At 36.4% G+C, this 20,101-nt stretch overlaps 2 protein-coding genes across 2 annotated transcripts; one reads left to right on the top strand and one right to left on the bottom strand.

Moving 5' to 3' along the window:
- The first annotated feature begins 1,438 nt into the window (after nt 1-1,438).
- On the top strand, nt 1,439-7,064 carry LOC145681818 (histone-lysine N-methyltransferase SETMAR-like). The gene is made up of 2 exons (XM_081753427.1): nt 1,439-1,600; nt 6,453-7,064. The coding sequence occupies exons 1-2, from the start codon at nt 1,439-1,441 to the stop codon at nt 7,062-7,064; spliced, it is 774 nt and encodes a 257-aa protein (XP_081609553.1).
- A 2,709-nt stretch (nt 7,065-9,773) lies between these two features.
- On the bottom strand, nt 9,774-15,443 carry LOC145681810 (uncharacterized). Its single transcript, XM_081753421.1, has 2 exons — nt 15,165-15,443; nt 9,774-11,632 (listed from the first exon to the last, which is right to left on the bottom strand). Exon 2 carries the CDS (start codon nt 11,592-11,594, stop codon nt 9,774-9,776), a length of 1,821 nt encoding a protein of 606 aa, XP_081609547.1. The 5' UTR covers nt 11,595-11,632; nt 15,165-15,443.
- Between the last annotated feature and the right edge of the window lie 4,658 nt (nt 15,444-20,101).

Here is a 20,101-nt window from a genome sequence, read left to right as displayed (position 1 = left end):
TTGAAGTGTATGATACATACGTTTACTTATAAATCGGTAATTTTATGTATTTTGTTTCTGGACGTACTGTAGTAATATAAATAATGTCCAGCTAAATCTAAACGTCCGGAATCCATAAGGATTCCGTGAATGGATCCTTTCCTCTTATTATCATATACGTATGATTCCTATCATATCATATCAGGAACTTCTATTTAATTCTGAAGTAGCTCATACATTTGGCGATAGCAGTTACAGTTTTAATATCGATATTCAGGTGCTGATTTTATCGTGTAATGCGTTGACTTTAAATTTCATGTCTGATAGGCTTCATGTTGTTAAGGGAGATCATTTATGAAATATTCTACGACGAAGATGATTAATTATATTAGATATAAATATTTGATGAAGTGGATCAATGAATAAGGATATGGTCCATTACAAAGTGGATTCATCGGAAAAAAATTAATCGTTGAGCAAAATTGTCTTCTTCCATATCATCTAACATGCTAATGCAAAATTCGTACCTTTTGTTGTGGTCGTCAGGATGCAATGCTTGCAATAACTGCAGTTTGTACGGTTTCATGTGCAGACGATGTTTTAGAACTCGCCATACCGTTGGTTAATGAATGTTAAGTTCTTTGCTTGCTCGTGATGTGGATTTCTTTGGGCTCCTTTCGTAAAGTGTACGAATACGCTCGACATTCTCGTTTGATGTGCGTGGACGTCCCGTCCTTTTCCCTTTGCAGATGCAACCATCTTCTACGAATTTTCGATGTCACTCGTAAATTTGCTTATGATGCGGCGGTTGTTTATTAAATTGATGGCTGAACTGCAACAATGGACTCAAGTGTAAAGTCACTGGGCTTCAGACATTTCCAGTCACGGGAAGAATGTCGAAATCGTACACTAAATATTGGCCATAACCAGCAAATAAGTTGATAATTTACTTCCAGTCTAATGTATTCTGAGCTACGCAATGGTTAAACAACATATGGCCTTTGATTTAAATAATCTACTCTTGTTGTATTGATTTATAAATAAAACTCAAATTCATATTTAGACATAGCACAGCAAACATTAAGGAGAAAGGTAAAACAAATAATGAAGAATTTTAGGGACCTGCTTATGCAGTCTGGTATTTGAATTCTGATAGACTAAAAAGGTACTTTACCCTTAACTGTTGAACGATGTTCATGATTCGACTACTAGCTTCCAAAGCTGGATTTCGTAGATGTTCCTTCATCGACGATCACACTCCTTCCTTTTTTGAGAGCTCCCAGTCCGCTAGTTTTGTTCCCACTTTGTTTTCCGGCTTCCACCTTCACGTCACACGATCTTCCTTATATGGTCAAGGCGTCCCTCTAGACGCCACCCACATCTAGCTCTTCACTTTGACGTCACTCCGATGCCCACAGTGCATGGCGACCTCATCAGAATCGAACCCGGCAAAAACTCGATGTCCCAGCAGAAGACAAAAATCTCTGACTCTGAAGTAAACACGGAAGAAGCAAACCTCAGAAGAAAATCTTCCTCATTGTTGATCGCGGAAGCTAGAACCGGTAGACAGGATTCAGCATTACTGCTGTTTGTCAATAGACTGCATAAACGGAAGTTGAAGGTAGGGGTGAAGGACTTCTGGGACATTTGCCTTGTGTGCTAACTTTAATAACAGAAAAAGGAAGATAATACAGAATGCTCTAATATCCTTGAGACTACATAAATCAAATAAAAGAAAAATAAAGTCTTCCTCTGATGTGGGCCCAACGGGGGTCGAACCAAGGGGCCGAATCCTCAACACAAGTTTTGCCAATTGTAGCACACAAACAGACTTCTCCTATGGTGGAGCCGCCGTTTCACTACAGACAAACAACAACAAACAACAGCGCCAATGCGGCCGTGATTGGAACTTCTCTCCGGGCTGTTTAAATTGCAAACTTTTCTTAATCAAGTAACGTTCGAATCATGTTTCTATCTTTTGTAGTTTGGAAGAAATATATGTTTGAAATCTGTTCTTTCTTTTTGAATAACCCTGTATATAAAAGTTCAGTAAATGTCTCGTTATTGTATTCCTAATGTAGTAATACTTTTGAACGTTACTTTCATTGTGCTTTAATCGAAAAAAGTGAAAAACTTTACAGAAATTTGACATATTTACATTCTTATTTTTAGAATAGAAGTTATTAAAATCTTTAAGTATTACAAATGACCCATTCAAGGGAAAATACTAAACGATTATACTTGAAAAAAAAATCACCATAATCGTTGGCAACTAGAAAAAAAATAATAATTGGAATATTTGGTACTCTCCACGCGCCTTCTTACGTTATAATATATATAGTGTTCTTACTTAACGGTTCAATTTGTATATTCATTGAGAAAAAGAATTTTTGGACTACACTTGAAGAAGAAAACAGTGAAACCAAACCCTAAAACTCCATTCTTTCAAAAAGAATAATTCTCCATACAAATCAATAGTTAAAGGACAAATATTCTGAAAAAACTGTTTTCAATGTGTTAATTTAGCTAGTGCATATGGCATGCTTGTTGGCTTATAATATAGTAGATGCAAGGTTTTCTTTGTATTTTGAGGTTCTTCTAGTCTTTCAGAAAGTGCAAGAGCTTTAATATGACATTCACTATTTTTACAATAACTTTCGTTGCTACACATTTATCGTTTCTTTTTCTTTCTTAAAAAGAATGTTATTCATATTGCATTTTTAGTAATTATGGCCTGTTAAGTGCATTTTCCTTTCCTGTATTACTATCTAAGTTCCATTTATTTCTTTTTCTTTTGGTCCATTGAATGAAAAGGAGCTCTCAGTCTTATGTATTGCATAGCCATACGATTTACCTGTTAAAATGTTCATTTAGTGCAAATGTTAGTCCAAACGAACTAACTACAATACTTCCGCTTTCCAACTGCCACTGCATGATACAGTTCATTTACTCTTTTAATGATTGCCATGACTGTTTGTTTTGTGGTTAATTTTTAGTCGTTTTTTTAATTTTAAGTTATTTGTCACGTTTAAGTTGTGAAAATTCATTCTTCGCATTTCTTAGGCGTGAAAATTATTATTGCAAAACTAAGCCATACTATTAGTCCGTTTACTACGTGTTCGTAATGCTGATCTGTAGCACGTTCACATGATTTTCGAGTTCTATTTATTAACTCTACAACAAAATGTATACTGATCTAATGTGCGTTATTTAATGTAAATTCAGATCATAGGATCTCACAACACTCAAATCTGTAGTAAACTGTATTGGCTTAAGCCAGCAATCGAGGCCAGAAGTTGCTAATCAGGGTTTGAATTACTGGGAGGATGTTTGGGATTTCCCCCTCAATCATATTTTATTCCCACTGCACTTTAAGCTGTAGATCCAAGTCTTATATAACCTTGTTGCTGAAAAATGACATTAAACTTCAAATAAAATCAATCCTGTCTTTACCATCTACGAATATTTTCTTTGCTGACGATTGTAAAATTTTCTATAATATATCCAAGCCCGTGTCCAGGGGAGTCTAGGGGGCCAGGCCCAGCTAAGATTTTGCTGTCCCCCCCATATTTTTCGCGGTAGGCTTGCACATGAACTATAATAAGATGATGAACTATAATAATCGGCCCCCCTAACTTCAGCCACCCTCCTTACATTTCTGGACTGGCTACCGGCCTGAATATATCTAGATGATGCTCTACGACTTCAACAAATTTTCGCTAAACTTACTACTGGTGTGTGACTTGGAATTTAAAACTAAACCCTCAAAAATGTTGCACTTTTAATAAGTTTTTTTTGAAGAAAAATAGTCTTTATCACAGATATTGTATTAATAACGGTCCTATTAAAAAAGTCGCGACAAAGACGTCAGAGAATTATTCGATGAGAAACTTACATTCGCTGATCACATTACTGTTACTGTGGAGAGTGCTATGAGTAGACTGGGTATTCTTTAAAGACTTACCGAAATTCTGAAATCACTCAGTATTTTCTTTGAAGCTTTTGTATCTCCTAAAATTGAATAGAGCTCCTCCGTGGCTAAGCGGTTAGCATACGCGCGTTTGGCGTGGGAGACCCGGGTCCGATTCCCGGCGAGAGCTCATGTGGTTCGGATTCCACGTTAATCAATAAGTCTACGTCTCATATAGCCTCGCTGCTGAACGGGACGTTAAAGTCAACATCAACTCATGTCAACTAAATTTGAATATTGCTCACCGATATGGAATATTGCATTGCTTCAAACTTATCCTGTCTTGTTCTTAATTTCTTTCTTGCTACTGTCAAACAGAGTTCCTTCAGTGCGTAGTCTTAATAAAACACATCTCCTAAACAAACCTAATATTCAGACTCCACTTACTCAACACATGCACTGAGAAAAAAAATGTAGGTCGCGTACTTGAAAAGGTAGGTTACATGCGTAATTCATATACTTTTTGGCCTTAACGTACAGCAGACGTATAACTGAAAACGTATGTTTTATAATACTTTCCGTATAACTGTTCCATCTATACGTACTTTACGTATGAAACAATGTAGGCGGTCAGGATCTCACATACAAATGGACATAGATAACACATAGCTGAGGAATGTAACATAAGTATATGCAAGTGATATACGGAAAACTGTTAGATGTCAGACATCTTGCAACGGCATGATGTAATATCAAAGGGCAGTGCATATGTAGCATATGAATAACGTATGCTCCATACTGATTTCTGTAGTAAGCCAGAGGATTCCGTATATTTGTACAATATACCGCTATTCGGAGAACGGATTTTTCTCAGTGTGGTTGCAGACTTGCTGTTTCTCCATAAAATTATCAATGGGAAAATTAACTTCGATTATTGGTCTCCGGTCTCAATTTTCGTGTACCTTCTCGCCTTACTCGCAGTCATACGGTACTGACACATGAACACCCAGACTATCAATTATATAACGTTCCTTATACTTCAGGCCGGCATCATTGTTTAATAGTGTATCTTCAGATGTTAATATTTTTGACTCTGAAAATCATTTAAAAACAAATTAAAGTCTCTGTAAATGGCATACAGTAGGGCGAGAATACCTCGTTTACGTGTTATCGGATGCCGAAAACATGAAAAAAATGAATTTTAAAGGTTCATAGCTCCAAAACTATGGAACCTACTGTAGTCGGGTCAAGACTTCACTTAAGAACTAGTATGTGCTCTATCCAAAAATACATGTTTTAGAATCCTGATTCCCGCACGCAACAATTTTTATGGAGGAAGTTGGAGAGTACTTTATATCATAGGCCCGTAGTCAAAATCCCTATATAAAAATTGTTGTGGAAGCACCTCAGGATTCTGAAACGCGCATTTTTGGATAGGGCACATACTAGTTCTTAAGTGAAGTCTTGACCCGACTACAGTAGGTCCCATAGTTTTGGAGTTATGAACTTTTAAAATTCATTTCTTCATGATTTCGGCAGCGGAACTTTTTTGTTTGTTTTACTCACAGGAATCACTCCTCTGTATATATATACACACATGGTGGACAATTTATCTGGAACATCCATGATAACCTAGAAGCCAGAAGACGAAGAAAAGCGAAATTTTGCGTGAAGCAACTATAAGCAGGTTGACATCATTTTGTGCATTAAACACCACCATATAGTGAACAGTGCTACCATCCCAGTATAAAGTTATATTTTTTCAAATGGCACTTTTTCAAATTATTACATATTTTAAACAACATGTTAAACGAAAACTTAAAATATCACATTTATTATTCAATGTTGCAAACTAAGTATATTATAATGTCACAAATATCCAAAGTGTTGAAGCCTCTATCACGCATACAGCAAAACGGAGATGGACAAGATAATGCACATCAGAAGTACCTTAGCGTTGGATACTATGGCCATGGCCATGGTATGACTTGTTTTGAATGAATAGTAATCAAGTTACAAGGGCTTGAAAATTTGATTTTTTTTTGAAAGGCTTTATTTCGAAAACATGCCTATAGGTAAGTATCATATCTAATTACTTATGTGATTTGCAATTGGCAAACAAATCATTTTACTGTTTACAGCACTTCGATACCTTAAACCGTTCCAGACATATGACAAACATTGATAAAGTTCGTAACACTGCTGAAAATGGCGTATTTCTGGACAATATTTAAACTGATTCTTGTCTTCCTTCTCGTTTATAGCATTGCAGGAATAACTTTTCGTACGTGTAATTACAAGTCCTCGCAATTACATGATTTAAGCAGTGCTGCAGACTTCAGCAATGTTTATCATATCTCCGGAACAATTTGAGATATCGAAGTGCTGTAAACGGCAAAATATTGGGTTGGCAACTAAGTTCCCGCCGTTTTTTTAAAATTGGAAAAATCTGTATGACATTAAATATTTTGGCACGAAGTTGTGCATCATTCGAAAGAGAATATATTGTTCTACCTAAATATATGTTTCGTTGTTACTAAATACATTTTGTTGTTATTTACAGATAATTAACATAGAATTTCAAGTTGAGAAGAATGAGCATTTTCGACACCTCCTTCTTTTTGCCTTTAATCAAGGTTCTAAGGCTGCAGAATCTGCTCGCAACATTTGTGCTGTGTATGGAGTGGGTGCTATAGCTGAAAGAACCGCCCATGATTGGTATGCAAAGTTCAACAAAGGAAATTTTGACCTCAAAGACGCACCTCGTTCTGGCCGTCCAGTTGAGTTCGATGAAAAGCAATTGAACCACCTTTTGCATGAAAATCCGCGTCAAACAACAAGGGAACTGGCAGAGATAATGGATTGCTCCCACACTACTGTAGAGAAGCATCTTCACTCGATGGGCAAAGCTCGGAAGTGTGGAGCATGGGTGACTCACACTTTAAGTGTCACCAACAAAAATCAACGAGCCACAATCTCCACTGATTTGCTTGCTCGTCACCGTGCAACCCATGTGTCTATTGAGTCACCAATCGTTACTGGCGATGAAATATTGTGCCTCTACATGAATGTGAAGCGGCGTAAGGAATGGCTTATGCCCGGCAAACAAGCGACCCTACGCGGGAAACAGGATGTTCATTCGCGTAAGACGATGTTGTGCGTATGGTGGGACTGAGAAGGGATTCTCCATTTCGAATTGCTTGAAAGGAACCAAACGATCAACGCGGCACTCTATGTGCAACAAATGGAACGACTCAACATGACTATTCAAGAGAAAGACTTAATCGGTAGCATGGTGTTCTTTTGCTGCACGACAACGCCCGCCCTCATATCGCCAATATGACCAAGGAAGCCATTGAATGGTTGGGAAGTGCTGCCACACCCACCATACTCTTCCGATTTGGCACCAACGGATTTTCACCTCTTTCGATCTTTTTCAAATGCTATGCGGGGAGTTACTTTCAATACTGATGCAGAAATGAGAGCTTGGTTGGATGACTTTTTCGAGTCTCAAAAAGGGATTTCTACCAACGAGGCATTGAAAAACTTGTTGAACGTTGGGAAAACGTTGTAAACAACAAAGGAGAATACATTCTTGATTAACTCTTTATATGTTTGTTTTATATGTCTTTTAACTAACATTATTAAAAACGGCGGGAACTTAGTTGCCAACCCAATATATTACACATCCATTGTAAACCATACAGGTACTATCTAAACATTTTTTTTTAGAAGTACGACCTTTCGAAACAATTGAAATTTTCAAGCCCTTATAATTTCGTTTCTATTCATTCAAAACAAGTCATACCATGACTGTAATATCCAATGATAAGGTACTTCCGATGTGCATTGTCTTGCCCACCTCATTGTGCTGTGTGCGTGATAGAGGCTTCAACATTTGATATTTGTGATATTATAACATCCTTAATTTAAAACACTGAATAATAGGTGTGGTACTTTAAGTTTTTGTTTAACATGTTGATTCGAAATATGTAATAATCTGACGTAGCAGCCTGGTTTCTTTGCGCATGGTTCCGTATTTCACTTCTGGCTGGAGAATAAACTTCGGATATAAAATTAAGTACCTAGTGATTCGAATCTTATTACAAGCACTGGATCTCGTTTTACTTAGTCGCTAGAAAAGGAATATTGAACTCTAACCAATGGCTCAATTAGATCACCTTTCTTAGAATTTATGAGATATTAATTGATCAAATCAGTTTGACAGTCTATTTGGATGACATGTCGAATTCGCTTGCGACTAGTAGAGACTGATTTCTCAGCCATCGAGGGTTGAACCCTGGACCTCGTGCACCATTGTTAGTAATAACTAGACTAGCACAGAGCTCATTGATGCTCGTGTTTGTCTAACGGATTCTGTTTCTCATCGTCAGGTTAGGTTATCTACCAACTCCGTCTCCTACCCAAGGGCGCCGATTTCTCTGTAAATTTGGCCGGGGGGAGGCATTCAGATGTAGGAGGTATATATGTGAGGATTTTAAGACTAATTGCACTCGAATTATGCCAAATATTGTATATTCATATATAAAATAGGGGGCCCGCATGAGTTTTGTGGGGGGCGGGCCCCCGGCCAGGCCCAGGATCGGCGCCCTTGCTCCTACCCGTGTGGTTTTGGAAATGAAAGATAAGAAGCTACGTTAGATGAACGGGTAACCAAATGAATAAAGAAATGGGTTACAAATCAAGTGACCATGCTGTGAGGAAATTTGATGAACTCTGCTAAAAGAAAGTAAAGATCAAGCAAGACGTTCATTTATTTCTATTTTTTTAGAAGTTTTAATTCATCCGGTAGATGCCACTGGAAGGAGGACGTTTGCTGTCATCTAACGGCGTGATAGGTAACTTCTAATTGTCTACAGTTAAACACCTTTCTTTTTCAATGGTAGAAAATTGGGATATGGATATTCACTGCTAAAGATCACCGTTACTCATGAAGGTTTTAACTGATTGACTTCATTAACGAGTTCATTCGAGACAAACACTCTAGTTATTTATTGCAAAATAAATAAATAAATAAATAAATAAATAAAATTGCTTTCGTTCAAGAGTTATCGTGTGCAGTAATGGACGGATTTTAGAAGTAACATTACGATTTTATAAGGTCGACTAGTGTGATTCTAATAACACTACAATAAAGGCCCATTAACGTGATCCTAATAATATTACAATTTTATAAAGGCCCACTAACGTAATCCTAATTATATTACATTCTTATTAAGACCCACTTGCGTGATCCTATGAGCATTACAATCTTATAAAGGCCCACTTGCATGATCTTAATAACATTATAATCTTATATGCCCCACTAGCGTGATCCTAATAACATTACAATCTTATAAGACCGACTAACGTAATCCTAATTACATTACATTCTTATAAAGATCCACTAGCGTGATCCTAATAACATTACAATCTTATAATGACTCACTAAGGTGATCCTAATAACATTACAATCTTATAAAGACTCACTAACGTGATCCAAATAACTTTACAATGATATAAAGGCCCACCAGCATGATGCTAATAACATTACATTCTTATAAGACCCACTAGCGTGATCCTAATAAGATTATTATAGGCTCACTAACGTGATCCTAGTAACATTTTAATATTATAAACGCCCACTAGCGTGATACTAATAACATTACAATCTTATAAGACCAACAAGCGTGATTCTAATAAAGTAAGCATATTTAAACCTTGAAAACCAATATGGAACAACTATTTTTTTTATATTTCTTACATAATACGTGTTATAAACTTACACTTTTGTTACAATATGTTTTAATTGTATACTTCAATTTATGACCAAAACAAAAGAAACAAAAAAGAAAAAAAATTGACGAAAACTAATTTTTAAACATTATGGTTCGAGGAAATTACACAAAATAGCGCATGTGGACCAAAAATCATCAAATAAAATGTCAACTTTTCTTTTACCCATATCCAATTTAAGCTCCTCCAAATATTTTTGTTCTTCTTCGTGGTTGGCGAGAAACCCAAAACTTCCAATGGATCGTAAATGAGGATTTTTGCTCAAAAACTTACCAACAGCTTTTACATTTTGGAAAATGTTTACGTCACATGAGTAAAAGATTTCGATATTGTTTACATAATTCATCTCAATAATCTTATTCATAAGGTTTTCACTTTTAGCTTCAATACAAGATTGCAGACCAAAATGTTTTAATCGTCGTAATGACATGAGCACGTTACTGATAGCATCCCAAGTGACATGCTCACCAAGCAAAATGGATTGTAGACTGGTGTTCCGAAGCCCTTGGACGGGAAAGCTGGATTTATTAGCTTCCCATTCGACTAAAGAACAATTCACTGCAAGTAGATTTAAGTTGGAACAATGGTGAATAAACGGTGCTAAGTAGAAAGTACCTTGATGATTCAGGACAAGCTCCTCAAGCGATTCTCCTTTGTGTTGGATATAAGAATAAATTTCAGGTATCCAATTTGCCGAAGGATTACTGTTATGGATGGATAATGTTGTAAGGTATGAAAAGCAGGCTAAATTACACACATTCCGTCTTCTTGTAAACATTCGTGTTTCTTTCCCCATAGGACAAGCATTTGATGTTTCATTCCATGAGTTGCATCCCTTGTGAGAATATTCAATATTAAACCATGATGAAGACATTTCCAAGGAAGAAGATTTTGTATCCTCTTTTGTCGTTATATCTAACTGACGACAAATTCCAACATTGTAATCGAATTCCTTCAAATTAACAATGTTTTTAATTATAAAGTTAACACCATAGTTGGTAACGCTTGTTCCGTTTAAATTCAAGTTAGTCAAGCTAAAGCAGATAGGATTCAAAACTTTTTTCAACGGATGTTTGATATATTTTTTGTGAATGATTTTGTCAGTATTATCTCCTCTTTCTCCTACAATATTATCACCTTCTGGTTTATGTAAATAATTTTGACCAACAACAACATCATGGCCATCTTCAATTGGAATCCAAGTTATCACCAAATATACTATCCCAATGTTGGTAACACTGTCAGAATGACTAATATCAAGCCTCTTCAGTTGGCAGCACTTAGATCCAATCAATTTGAGCACATCATCATTGACAACACATTGAATTACCAGCTCAAGTAAGCAGTACGCTGCACTTAGTACTGGAGACAATTTACAGTAATCCAATTCTATTCTGGGTGACACTTTACAATTGTACATTGAAGTCATTTCAAGACATTTTAAGCGCGTCTTACCTTGAGACAAAATATTAAATAGTGTATTCTGGTGACATCTATCGTAATGACGGAAACACGGAACATATGCAGTTTTCATTTTGCTGTCATACAGGACTTGAATCAAGAATAGCGACAGCGGATAAAATCTCTCTGTATAGATATTATTACATAATGATTCACGAGGAACAATTAAAGATGAAACTTCCAAAATCTCTTCTCGTACACGAACTGGTAAAGATTCAAAATATTCGCGAATTTCTTCGATGGTTTCCTTCATAAATTTGGTATCAGAAGTCTTTCGGGCAGTATCTCTCACAATGACGAAACGGTTTGTTACATGTTTTATTAAACAGTGAACAGATAGGTATTTTAGAGCTTTTGGTTGCCAAAATGACACAAATACACTTTCTCCCTCTTCTTCTTCTTCTTCTTCTTCTTCTTCATAGATGTGTCCGTCACCATTGATTTCCATTCAAGGATAAAAGTCACTTTTTAATCAATGTAAGACTCCTGAAATGACTGCAGTCAATTATTTTATGACACAAAAGTGTAAGACCTACCGTGTTACGATTTAGTTATCTTTAAACAACTTTTATTTATGAAATAATGTAATAACTAAAACAAATAGGAAAAGAAATTCTATAAATTTAATGGGAATTGAGGCAAGGGTGCCGATTTCTCTGTAAATTTGGGGGGGGGGGGCATTCAGATGCAGAAGGCATACATATGAGGATTTTAAGATAAATTGCATTCAAATTATGCCAAATATTGTATATTCATAAATACAATGCGGGGGTCCACATGAGCTTTGGGGGGTTCCGGGCTCCCTCGGCCCCCCTAGGATCGGCGCCCTTGAATTGAGGGTTTCAAGATTGGAGGGCAGATCATTAACAAGATTAGGCATGCAGATGGTACGGTTATGATAGATTCAACTGAAGAACTTTTTAAATAACATTATTATTTAATTTTAATAACTCTATGTTAAAATTATTTCGTTTATTACAAACTAAATACAAATATTATTTAAAAGTAGTTCATAAGATTCCAAGATAATATGATACATAAGCAACTGCAGTTAGTTCATTTCTCTAGTTGCTGCCTTAACAATGCGAAATTAAAATACCGCTAATTTTACAGTAAGTATGCGACATCTTTAAATAGATAAAAGATAATCAAAATGTGGAGCAAAATCGCCCTAGACAATATTATTTTGCATGAGGTATCGTTATCACGAGTCACCTAGTGGCTTTCTGTTTGCAATCATTTAGAAACGCGAAAATATATGCCGATTTTTTTAAATGGTTGGAAATCGAAAGCAGATAAGTGAGTCATTATATCTGTATCTCATGTAAAATAATATTGTCTAGGGAGCTCTTGTTCCACTTTTCGATTATATTTTATCTATTTGAAGATATCACATAATTACTGTAAAATTAGCGGCATTTTAATTTCACAGTGATAAGGCCTCTTAACATAGATTTTGGGGGAAATGTTATTCTGGCAACAGTGTAATTTCTTTGAATGACTACACTGAAAATTTTTCAGGTTCATATTTTCTGTTGTAGACTTAACATTTCCATGATTGTGGTAAGTTGCACTTTATTATTTCCTTTCACTTATGAAAAACTAGCAAATGATTAATGGTAAATTTTGTATTATTTTTAGTATGTCAGGCTCTTAAGAATAATTCAAACATAGTGTGTCATGCCATGTCCCTACCATGCTCCGTCCGTTCCACGGTCGCGACCATTCACATATACTATGCCAGTGTTTCTTCCAGACCTGTTTTTGAGGGGGCATTGCCCCCCGGAGCTCTGAGAGACCCCCCGGAGCTGACCAAAATAATACGTTTATAATATAATAATAATAAATAGAATAGTTTCAGCAGTACCTCCCCCCTGGAATACTAAGTGTGTCTCCCCCGGAACATTGTTTCTGAAAAAAAAAACACTGTACTATGTCATGCTGCTATTGCTTTCTACAGATTTCCTTTGATTCTTGTCAACTTCGTGTCGCAACTGGTTTCTCTTCAAGGCGGCCTCTTGGGACATGACATGGGAACGGCACAAGCACGGTACGCCATGTGTGAATGAAAAAGGATAAGCTACCTAATGGATTTTCAATGTCAAAATCTGAAAATATACTTTGTGGACCACGTCACACGCTATGTGTGTGAATTAACCTTTAGCAATAATAACTGTGTGGACTCAGCAGCATTTTCATGCAGTAGACGAGTTCAACACACTGCGGCTGATTCATATGATTGCTTGCAACGATCGGACGCAACTAGAGAACTTAAATTGATAAATTATTTCATCCATAGATGACACTATATCCCATGAATGGCTTGTGCCAATGTCGGACAAGAAACTTTTAAAAGCAGACTGAAACTTTGGTAAAACCATAGAATTTATTCTCATACAGGGCAAATACAGTGTATATTAAAAGATCCGGGGAATGAGTACATATTTGCCTTTCGAAAGCTACAGTTAAAGTACGGGGACTGACTGGAGAAAATATGGATGTCTTGTAACGTTACAATAACAGTGTTTTGTTCCTACAAACTTTAGTACGCTACCCAAACACAAACCGTTTATTTCTCGAGAAACTTGAGGAAACGAATATCATTAAGTTACTTTACGTTTTGTTTGGAGGGGGGATAGGACTCTCCACTGACAAAAGTAGTTTCAGATTTTTCCTTAATATATAGGAGCGAATTGCCTTTCTTGCTTCCTAAATGACATCCCTGGATCAATATAATCAGAATCATATTTTTAAAGTACTTATTTAAACTGAAAGAATTTATTGGTTGCAGATACATGCAAATGACGTATGAACGTTATAAAGACTGGTCTAGCTTTATATATTTCTCATCACAGGGCTGCAGATCCTTCCCGCTAGATTAGTGATTAAGATGTGCGCCTTGGATGCACGTTGTGATGGATTCGATTTCCGGTGCAAAAACACAAAAAATTAACTTCACAGTCATTCAGTAATCATTCGTCTTTACCTTAAAAGGCAGGACCATGAGTCATTAAACTAAAACAAAAATCTTTCATCTTCATAGGAGAAAATCAGTAAGATGTAGGGATGCGCACGAGACGGGTCGAGACAGGATTTTCCTGACAAAATTCGAGTCGAGACACGTCTCTTTCAATAGAAAAATGTACATTTTTCAAGTCGAGACATCACTTTTACAGCACATTTTCGAGACGAGACAGCCACAAATCTTGTCTCGTGCGCATCCTTAAAAAGATGTTAGAAAACTTGAGAAAGGACTGTGAAGAATATGGGATGAAAATAAATGTTAGAAAGACAAACGCCATGGTGACTGGAACAAAGGAGTTAGTGCCAAATATAGAAGTAGGATGGGAGGAAATAGAACAGGTGACTAGTTTTCGATACCTGGGTAGTATTATTAGTAGTGATATGAAGTGTGAACATGAAATAAAGCAAGGATAGGAATGGCGAAAGAAGCCTTTAAGAGGTAGAAAATGCTTGTTTGTGGGATCTTGAATAAAAAGTTGAGAAAAGAAATGTTAGGTGTAAAGTATTGCACTGTCAAGGGGCAGAATCATGGACATTAGGAAAGAATTATGAAAAACGTATGGAAGCTTTCGAAATGTGAGTGTTAGCTGGGCGGAGCTGAAAACAAATGAGAGAATGTGTGGTGGGGGGAAAAGAACAATTTTAAATATTATGAAGAAAAAGAAGAGAAACTGGTTGGGACATTGGCTAAGAAATAACTATATCATGAGGGACGTACTAGAAAGTATGGTGGCAGGAAAATGAGGGAGGAGGGAAGGAGATTGCAATTAATGGACGATATCAAAACAGAAAAATTGTACGTGAATACGAAGAGGTTAGTGGAAAACCGTGGAGTATGGGAGCTTCTCAATTGGAGCAAGTGACCTGCCAATAATGGCAGAATACCGATGATGATATCTTCATAGGAGTATACCGGTTGTTTCTCTATTTCATGAAACTCTGTCCTCTGCTAACGATGATAACTTAAAGCATAGGTGCTTACCATGATACTTACTTGAGATTTGAAGAACAGGCGATACAATTTTTCTCTGTGTTAAAAATTAAACTTCATACGCTGCTCTGAAATACATTTAAGATTTTCATAAGAAGCCACTTATATTATCAGATTAATATTAAGATGTCAAACACATTTTCCATATTAAATTACTAGCTGTTAAAGATAGATGTCACCCAAGAAACACCACGAAATTGTGAACGTTTTTTTTCTCTTATAAATATTTTTATAAACAACTAGTTAAAACAGTAAATTAACTTCTAAAAGTGTATCACCAATAATTGCGTATTTATAACCATGGTAATGTAGTTTATGCATATTCTTATAATAGTACACTTTTCTCAAAGATTTGCTTTCTTATGTGGTATAGAAAAACGCCAGTTTCGCAGAGTACTTCTCAGAGCAAGAATTGTAACATATTGCTTTTATGGGTATCATTTTATCGAAGTTAACTTTAAATCAAACTTTTTTCATAGCCGAAAACACAAAAACAGTTTTTCAAACTGAATTTCATTACAGTAGAGATGCCAATCCATGGGGAAAATTCCATTTCATGAGAGTTTTCGGCATCAATTTTTGGGAAAGAGATAATGGGAATTTTCGTGAAAATTGTGAGCATATATGGGATTCTAAAATCCATATAAATTCAAGATACTTCCCTCTGGTCGAAAAATAGACATAGTAAGTGATAAATAGACATGAAATCAGTGTTAATTGTAAAATTTGTAGTAATATTTTTTTTCTAAATTAGAAAAGTTCATGTTTCTGAGGAAGTAGTTTGTGAAGTGCATGCTTGCCAGCCATACGATAATTTATCGTGATATACGACAGTTTAAGCCTTAATGTTATATACGATAATACCCTCGCGATTAGTGCTCTCAAACGGGTCGGGTCGGATCAACTCGGGTCGGATCAGCTCGGGTCGGGTTGTCGAGTCGGGTCAATCGGGTCAGTTCGGGTAGGGTTGTCGTGTCGGGTCAGCTCGGGTCCGGTCAGTTCACTTTGGTCAACTGAGTTTAGGTTGCGCTTAAACTCGGCTGGAATCGAAAGCTGCTGTTTTTCACTAGCTGCCTAGTTAAAAATAGCAATTTTCAATTGATTTTATAGAAACCATAAATCTATTTTGAACACTTGCAGCTAGTGTTTTTATGGTAAATGCTTATTTTTGTATTTGTATGTACTTTAATTTTTAAATGTGGAAGATTGATTTTACCAATCGACTGCAATATTAATATCTACGCCAATATGGAGTCTGGATTTAGAACAAAACTAGAAGTTGTTTAAGCAAGGCCAAAAGAAACATTGGATATGGATGACCAAGCCCAAGCAGGGCCGCGGTAGCTCAGTGGTAGATAATTCATCTCTGGTGCAGTGCCCATGGTTCGATCCCAGCTTGTGCTAAGTAGGCTTTGTGGTGGAGAAACGCCGTGTAGTGGGTTTACTCGAGATTCTCCTGTTTCCTCCCACTTTCTTCATTCCACCATTGCATTCATTTCTCATGGTCACTATATCCCTTAGCCTCGGTGCAGAATCGAGGGACCTTAAACTGAATATTTCATGTTATTTCACCAAGCCCAAGAACATCGATACAAGAATAAGATAAAGATTGGATATGCAATACGAAGTGCATAGTAATCTTGCTCTTGGCCTTGTTTTGGTGATCACCAAGTAGCGATGAGCATATTTTCTTGCTTTCCGTATAGTACGAAAGACCATAATCAAAATCACACTTGGTCTTCATTTGTACCGATGAGGCGAGCATTCTTGGCTCTTGTATAGCATGAAAGACCACCAAGACTACGAAATGCAGGACCAAGACTTGACTGTGCAAAACAAAGAATAAGACGCAGTATTGATGACCAAGACCCAGGGTGTGAATTGTGTGAATTTCATTTGTTGGGCTAAAAGTGATGAAATAAAATTAATACTTTATAATTAATTATCATGCTGTATTTTTAAATTTTAAATTACAAAATTCATATTATGTATCTTCTTACTTGCAACTATATATACTATAAAATACGTTTTAATTACCGAGAAAGAAAAATCAAAGTGGCGCGGGTCCCGGAATCATAAGAACCTATTTTGAAATGAAAGTTGAAGGGTTGGAAAAAATCACAGGTGTTCTCCCGTTTCCTCAACCCTTATCATTGTAGTTAAACGATTTCCTTTTGTCTCCGCCAAGAGACTCTTGCTACTGCCTTCCGAGAAGACCCCCTGCCGTCCGAGCAGGTGAGAACACTGACCTTGAATAAAAATGTCGTCACATAGAACTAAAGCAAAAAAAAAAAAAATAATAATAATAATAATAATAATAGGTAATAAATAAATAAATAAATTTCTCCCACGTCGGACATTGGTATCAGTTATAAAAAGAAATAACCAAACCTCAAAAGTGCCAAATATTCATTAAAATGCATATACAAATCCCCCGCTTGATCTAGCTAGTGTAAGACTTCCGGGTTTAATTCCCAATGGGAGTGCATTTTGGCGTTCACCCAGTGTCGTGACCATAGTGCTCTCAAACTGGTCGGGTTACGGATCAGATCGGGTCGGTTTGTCGGGTCGGGTCAGTCGAGTCAGCTCTGGTCGGGTTGTTGGGTCAGGCTACTCGGGTCGGGTTGTCGGGTCTGATTATTCGGGTCGGGTCAATCGGGTCAGCTCGGGTCGGGTTGTCGAGTCAGGTCAATCGGATCGGATCACGGGTCGGGTCAGTCAGTTCGGGTCACGGGTCGGGTCGGGTCGGTCTTCAACCCGACCCGACCCGTTGAGAGCACTACTCGCGATAATAGGTGAAAATACGATAATTTTAGAACGCACACTTTTTCGCTGTTTTTGTGTGCAGGTGTGCATTACGTAATTATAAAACACACACACTGAGATTTTTAACGGTCAGGTGTTCCCAGTGGTATGCTAAACGCTGCTTAAATAGTGTGGCGTTGTCAGATAGTGTTGAATGCTTACTGATGACAGATAATAAAGGAAGTAATCATGGAATTCTGCTTGGATACTTACTAGAGAAAATAGTTTTCGATCCTTACCACAATTCCGCTTCTCGAACTGCAACGCTAGATCCAGAAATTTTCTTATTCTGACTACTACACTAAACGTATAAATTTGGCAACAACGCATTATGGCATTCTGCGTAAGTTTCGTTTCAATGAAACATAATACTACAAACGGTCAAACAATATACTTACTCTAAAATACTTTACAGATACAAATAAACAGTTCGTAAAACGGAGCACTTCTTGTAAGATCTTACAGCAAGTGTCATTTTGCGTGCTCATTGTAAAACGAATAAAAAATTTTCTTTTATTTGTTACATTTTTCGGTATCAGGAGACACAATCAAATGAATCAGTGTCTTGTGCTGTAGCTGAAACATTACTCTATCTTATAGTACAATATTTATAATATGTAACGTTTCATTGCGCAGTAGTTAAGGCACTGAGCTAAAATATGTACTGACTTCCGGGTGGTGATCCACCTTAAGAATTGGTAAATGGCAATGCTACTTCCATTTTCTAAATCCTATTACGTTTACCACAGTATGGAAATGTTGTTGTTCAGAGTAGCATTAATAAGGATGAAATAAAAAAAGATGATGAGGACAGTGAGGCCAATATAGAGTTCGTAACTAAAGATTACTAGATAAGTTATATATTATTAATATTAGTAGTAGTATTATACTTGTTTCTTGTAAATATACAATAATTTTAAAGATGAAAACTGATAATTTTCTTCTCTGAGGTTGGCAACTTTGGTGCAGTGTGTAACAAAGTTGCTAAAAAAATTAACCGTCATGGAACGAAAATTCTACTCTGGCATTTTAAGATAGAAGAAAATGAAATAATGAACGAATGAATGAAAGAAACTAGAATATTAAATGGGAGATAATCAACTTTCAAAATGTTACCACGCAAAATGTATGGGGAACGAAATTTTGCTATTATCATTAGGTTCTGTATGAGGTGATGGACAAAGGTGTGATGAAGACACTGTTAGTCTGACAACAAATTATACTAGTTTTCTATTGTCTTAATCCTTTAAAAAGCGTTTTAATCTTTTAATGTTTTCAACCTTTTAAATGTAAAAATGCTTATATAAATACATATAAAGCCAGAAGAGATTACAAAATCAGGTATATAGTGGTACAAAAATTGTCCCCTCACGGGATACCGGTCAACGAATACCATGAAACGACAGAATTAAACAGTGGCGGATCCAGGGGGGATCGGGGCAGCCCTCCTTCCCCGAAGCGGAAACTTTCTTATTTTATATATACAAATAAAACCCATCCCAGTTTTTGAGTCACAAAAATAATTTATTATTTATATATTTTTGAAAGTGTATATAGCTATATAGTAAACTCATGATATTCCTATCATAGTCTGGTATACTATCTGACGGCCCCCTCCCCAGTTTTTACCTTCAAGATCCGCCTCTGCTGCTCAGGAAATATTTATTCGCAAACTCTATACGTGGAAGATTGAATAGTTTCATTTTCAACTTTTATATTATTATTACTATTATTATTATTATTATTATTATTATTATTATTATTATTATTATTATTATTATTATTATTATTATTATCTTGTAATTGTATAACGTGGAAAATTCAATACTAAAAATGGGAATTTTTTACTCTTGACATGGGATATTGTAACTTTTCAGGTTGGCATCACCGCAATAGACTCTATATTTGCAAATCAGAGAACGACTTATTTGAGAAATTAAATAGAAATTAGGAAAAAAAATGAAATCTTGAGTTTTACGTCCCACGCTTATGTCGGTTAGGCTAAAGGAGACGGTGATGATGAGTAATGAATGAAAATGGTAGAATGAAGAAAGTGGGAGAAACGGGAGAACCCCGAAGAAACCCACGCACACGGTGTTTGTCTACCACAAAGTTCACTTGCCGGGGGCTAGGAT

Source organism: Thermobia domestica, chromosome 1, assembly GCF_964235325.1.
Source record: "Thermobia domestica chromosome 1, izTheDome1.hap1.1, whole genome shotgun sequence".
Classification (NCBI taxonomy): domain Eukaryota; kingdom Metazoa; phylum Arthropoda; class Insecta; order Zygentoma; family Lepismatidae; genus Thermobia; species Thermobia domestica.
Note: the sequence above shows the minus strand (reverse complement) of the source record. Positions and strands in the feature narration are given on the sequence as shown.

Coding starts and splice junctions, on each gene's coding strand:
- LOC145681818 (XM_081753427.1), top strand. CDS start 1,439: ATGTCCCAGCAGAAGACAAAAATCTCTGACTCTGAAGTAAACACGGAA. Junction 1,601..6,452: donor TGCATAAACGGAAGTTGAAG/GTAGGGGTGAAG, acceptor TGTTATTTACAG/ATAATTAACATAGAATTTCA.
- LOC145681810 (XM_081753421.1), bottom strand. CDS start 11,594: ATGGAAATCAATGGTGACGGACACATCTATGAAGAAGAAGAAGAAGAA.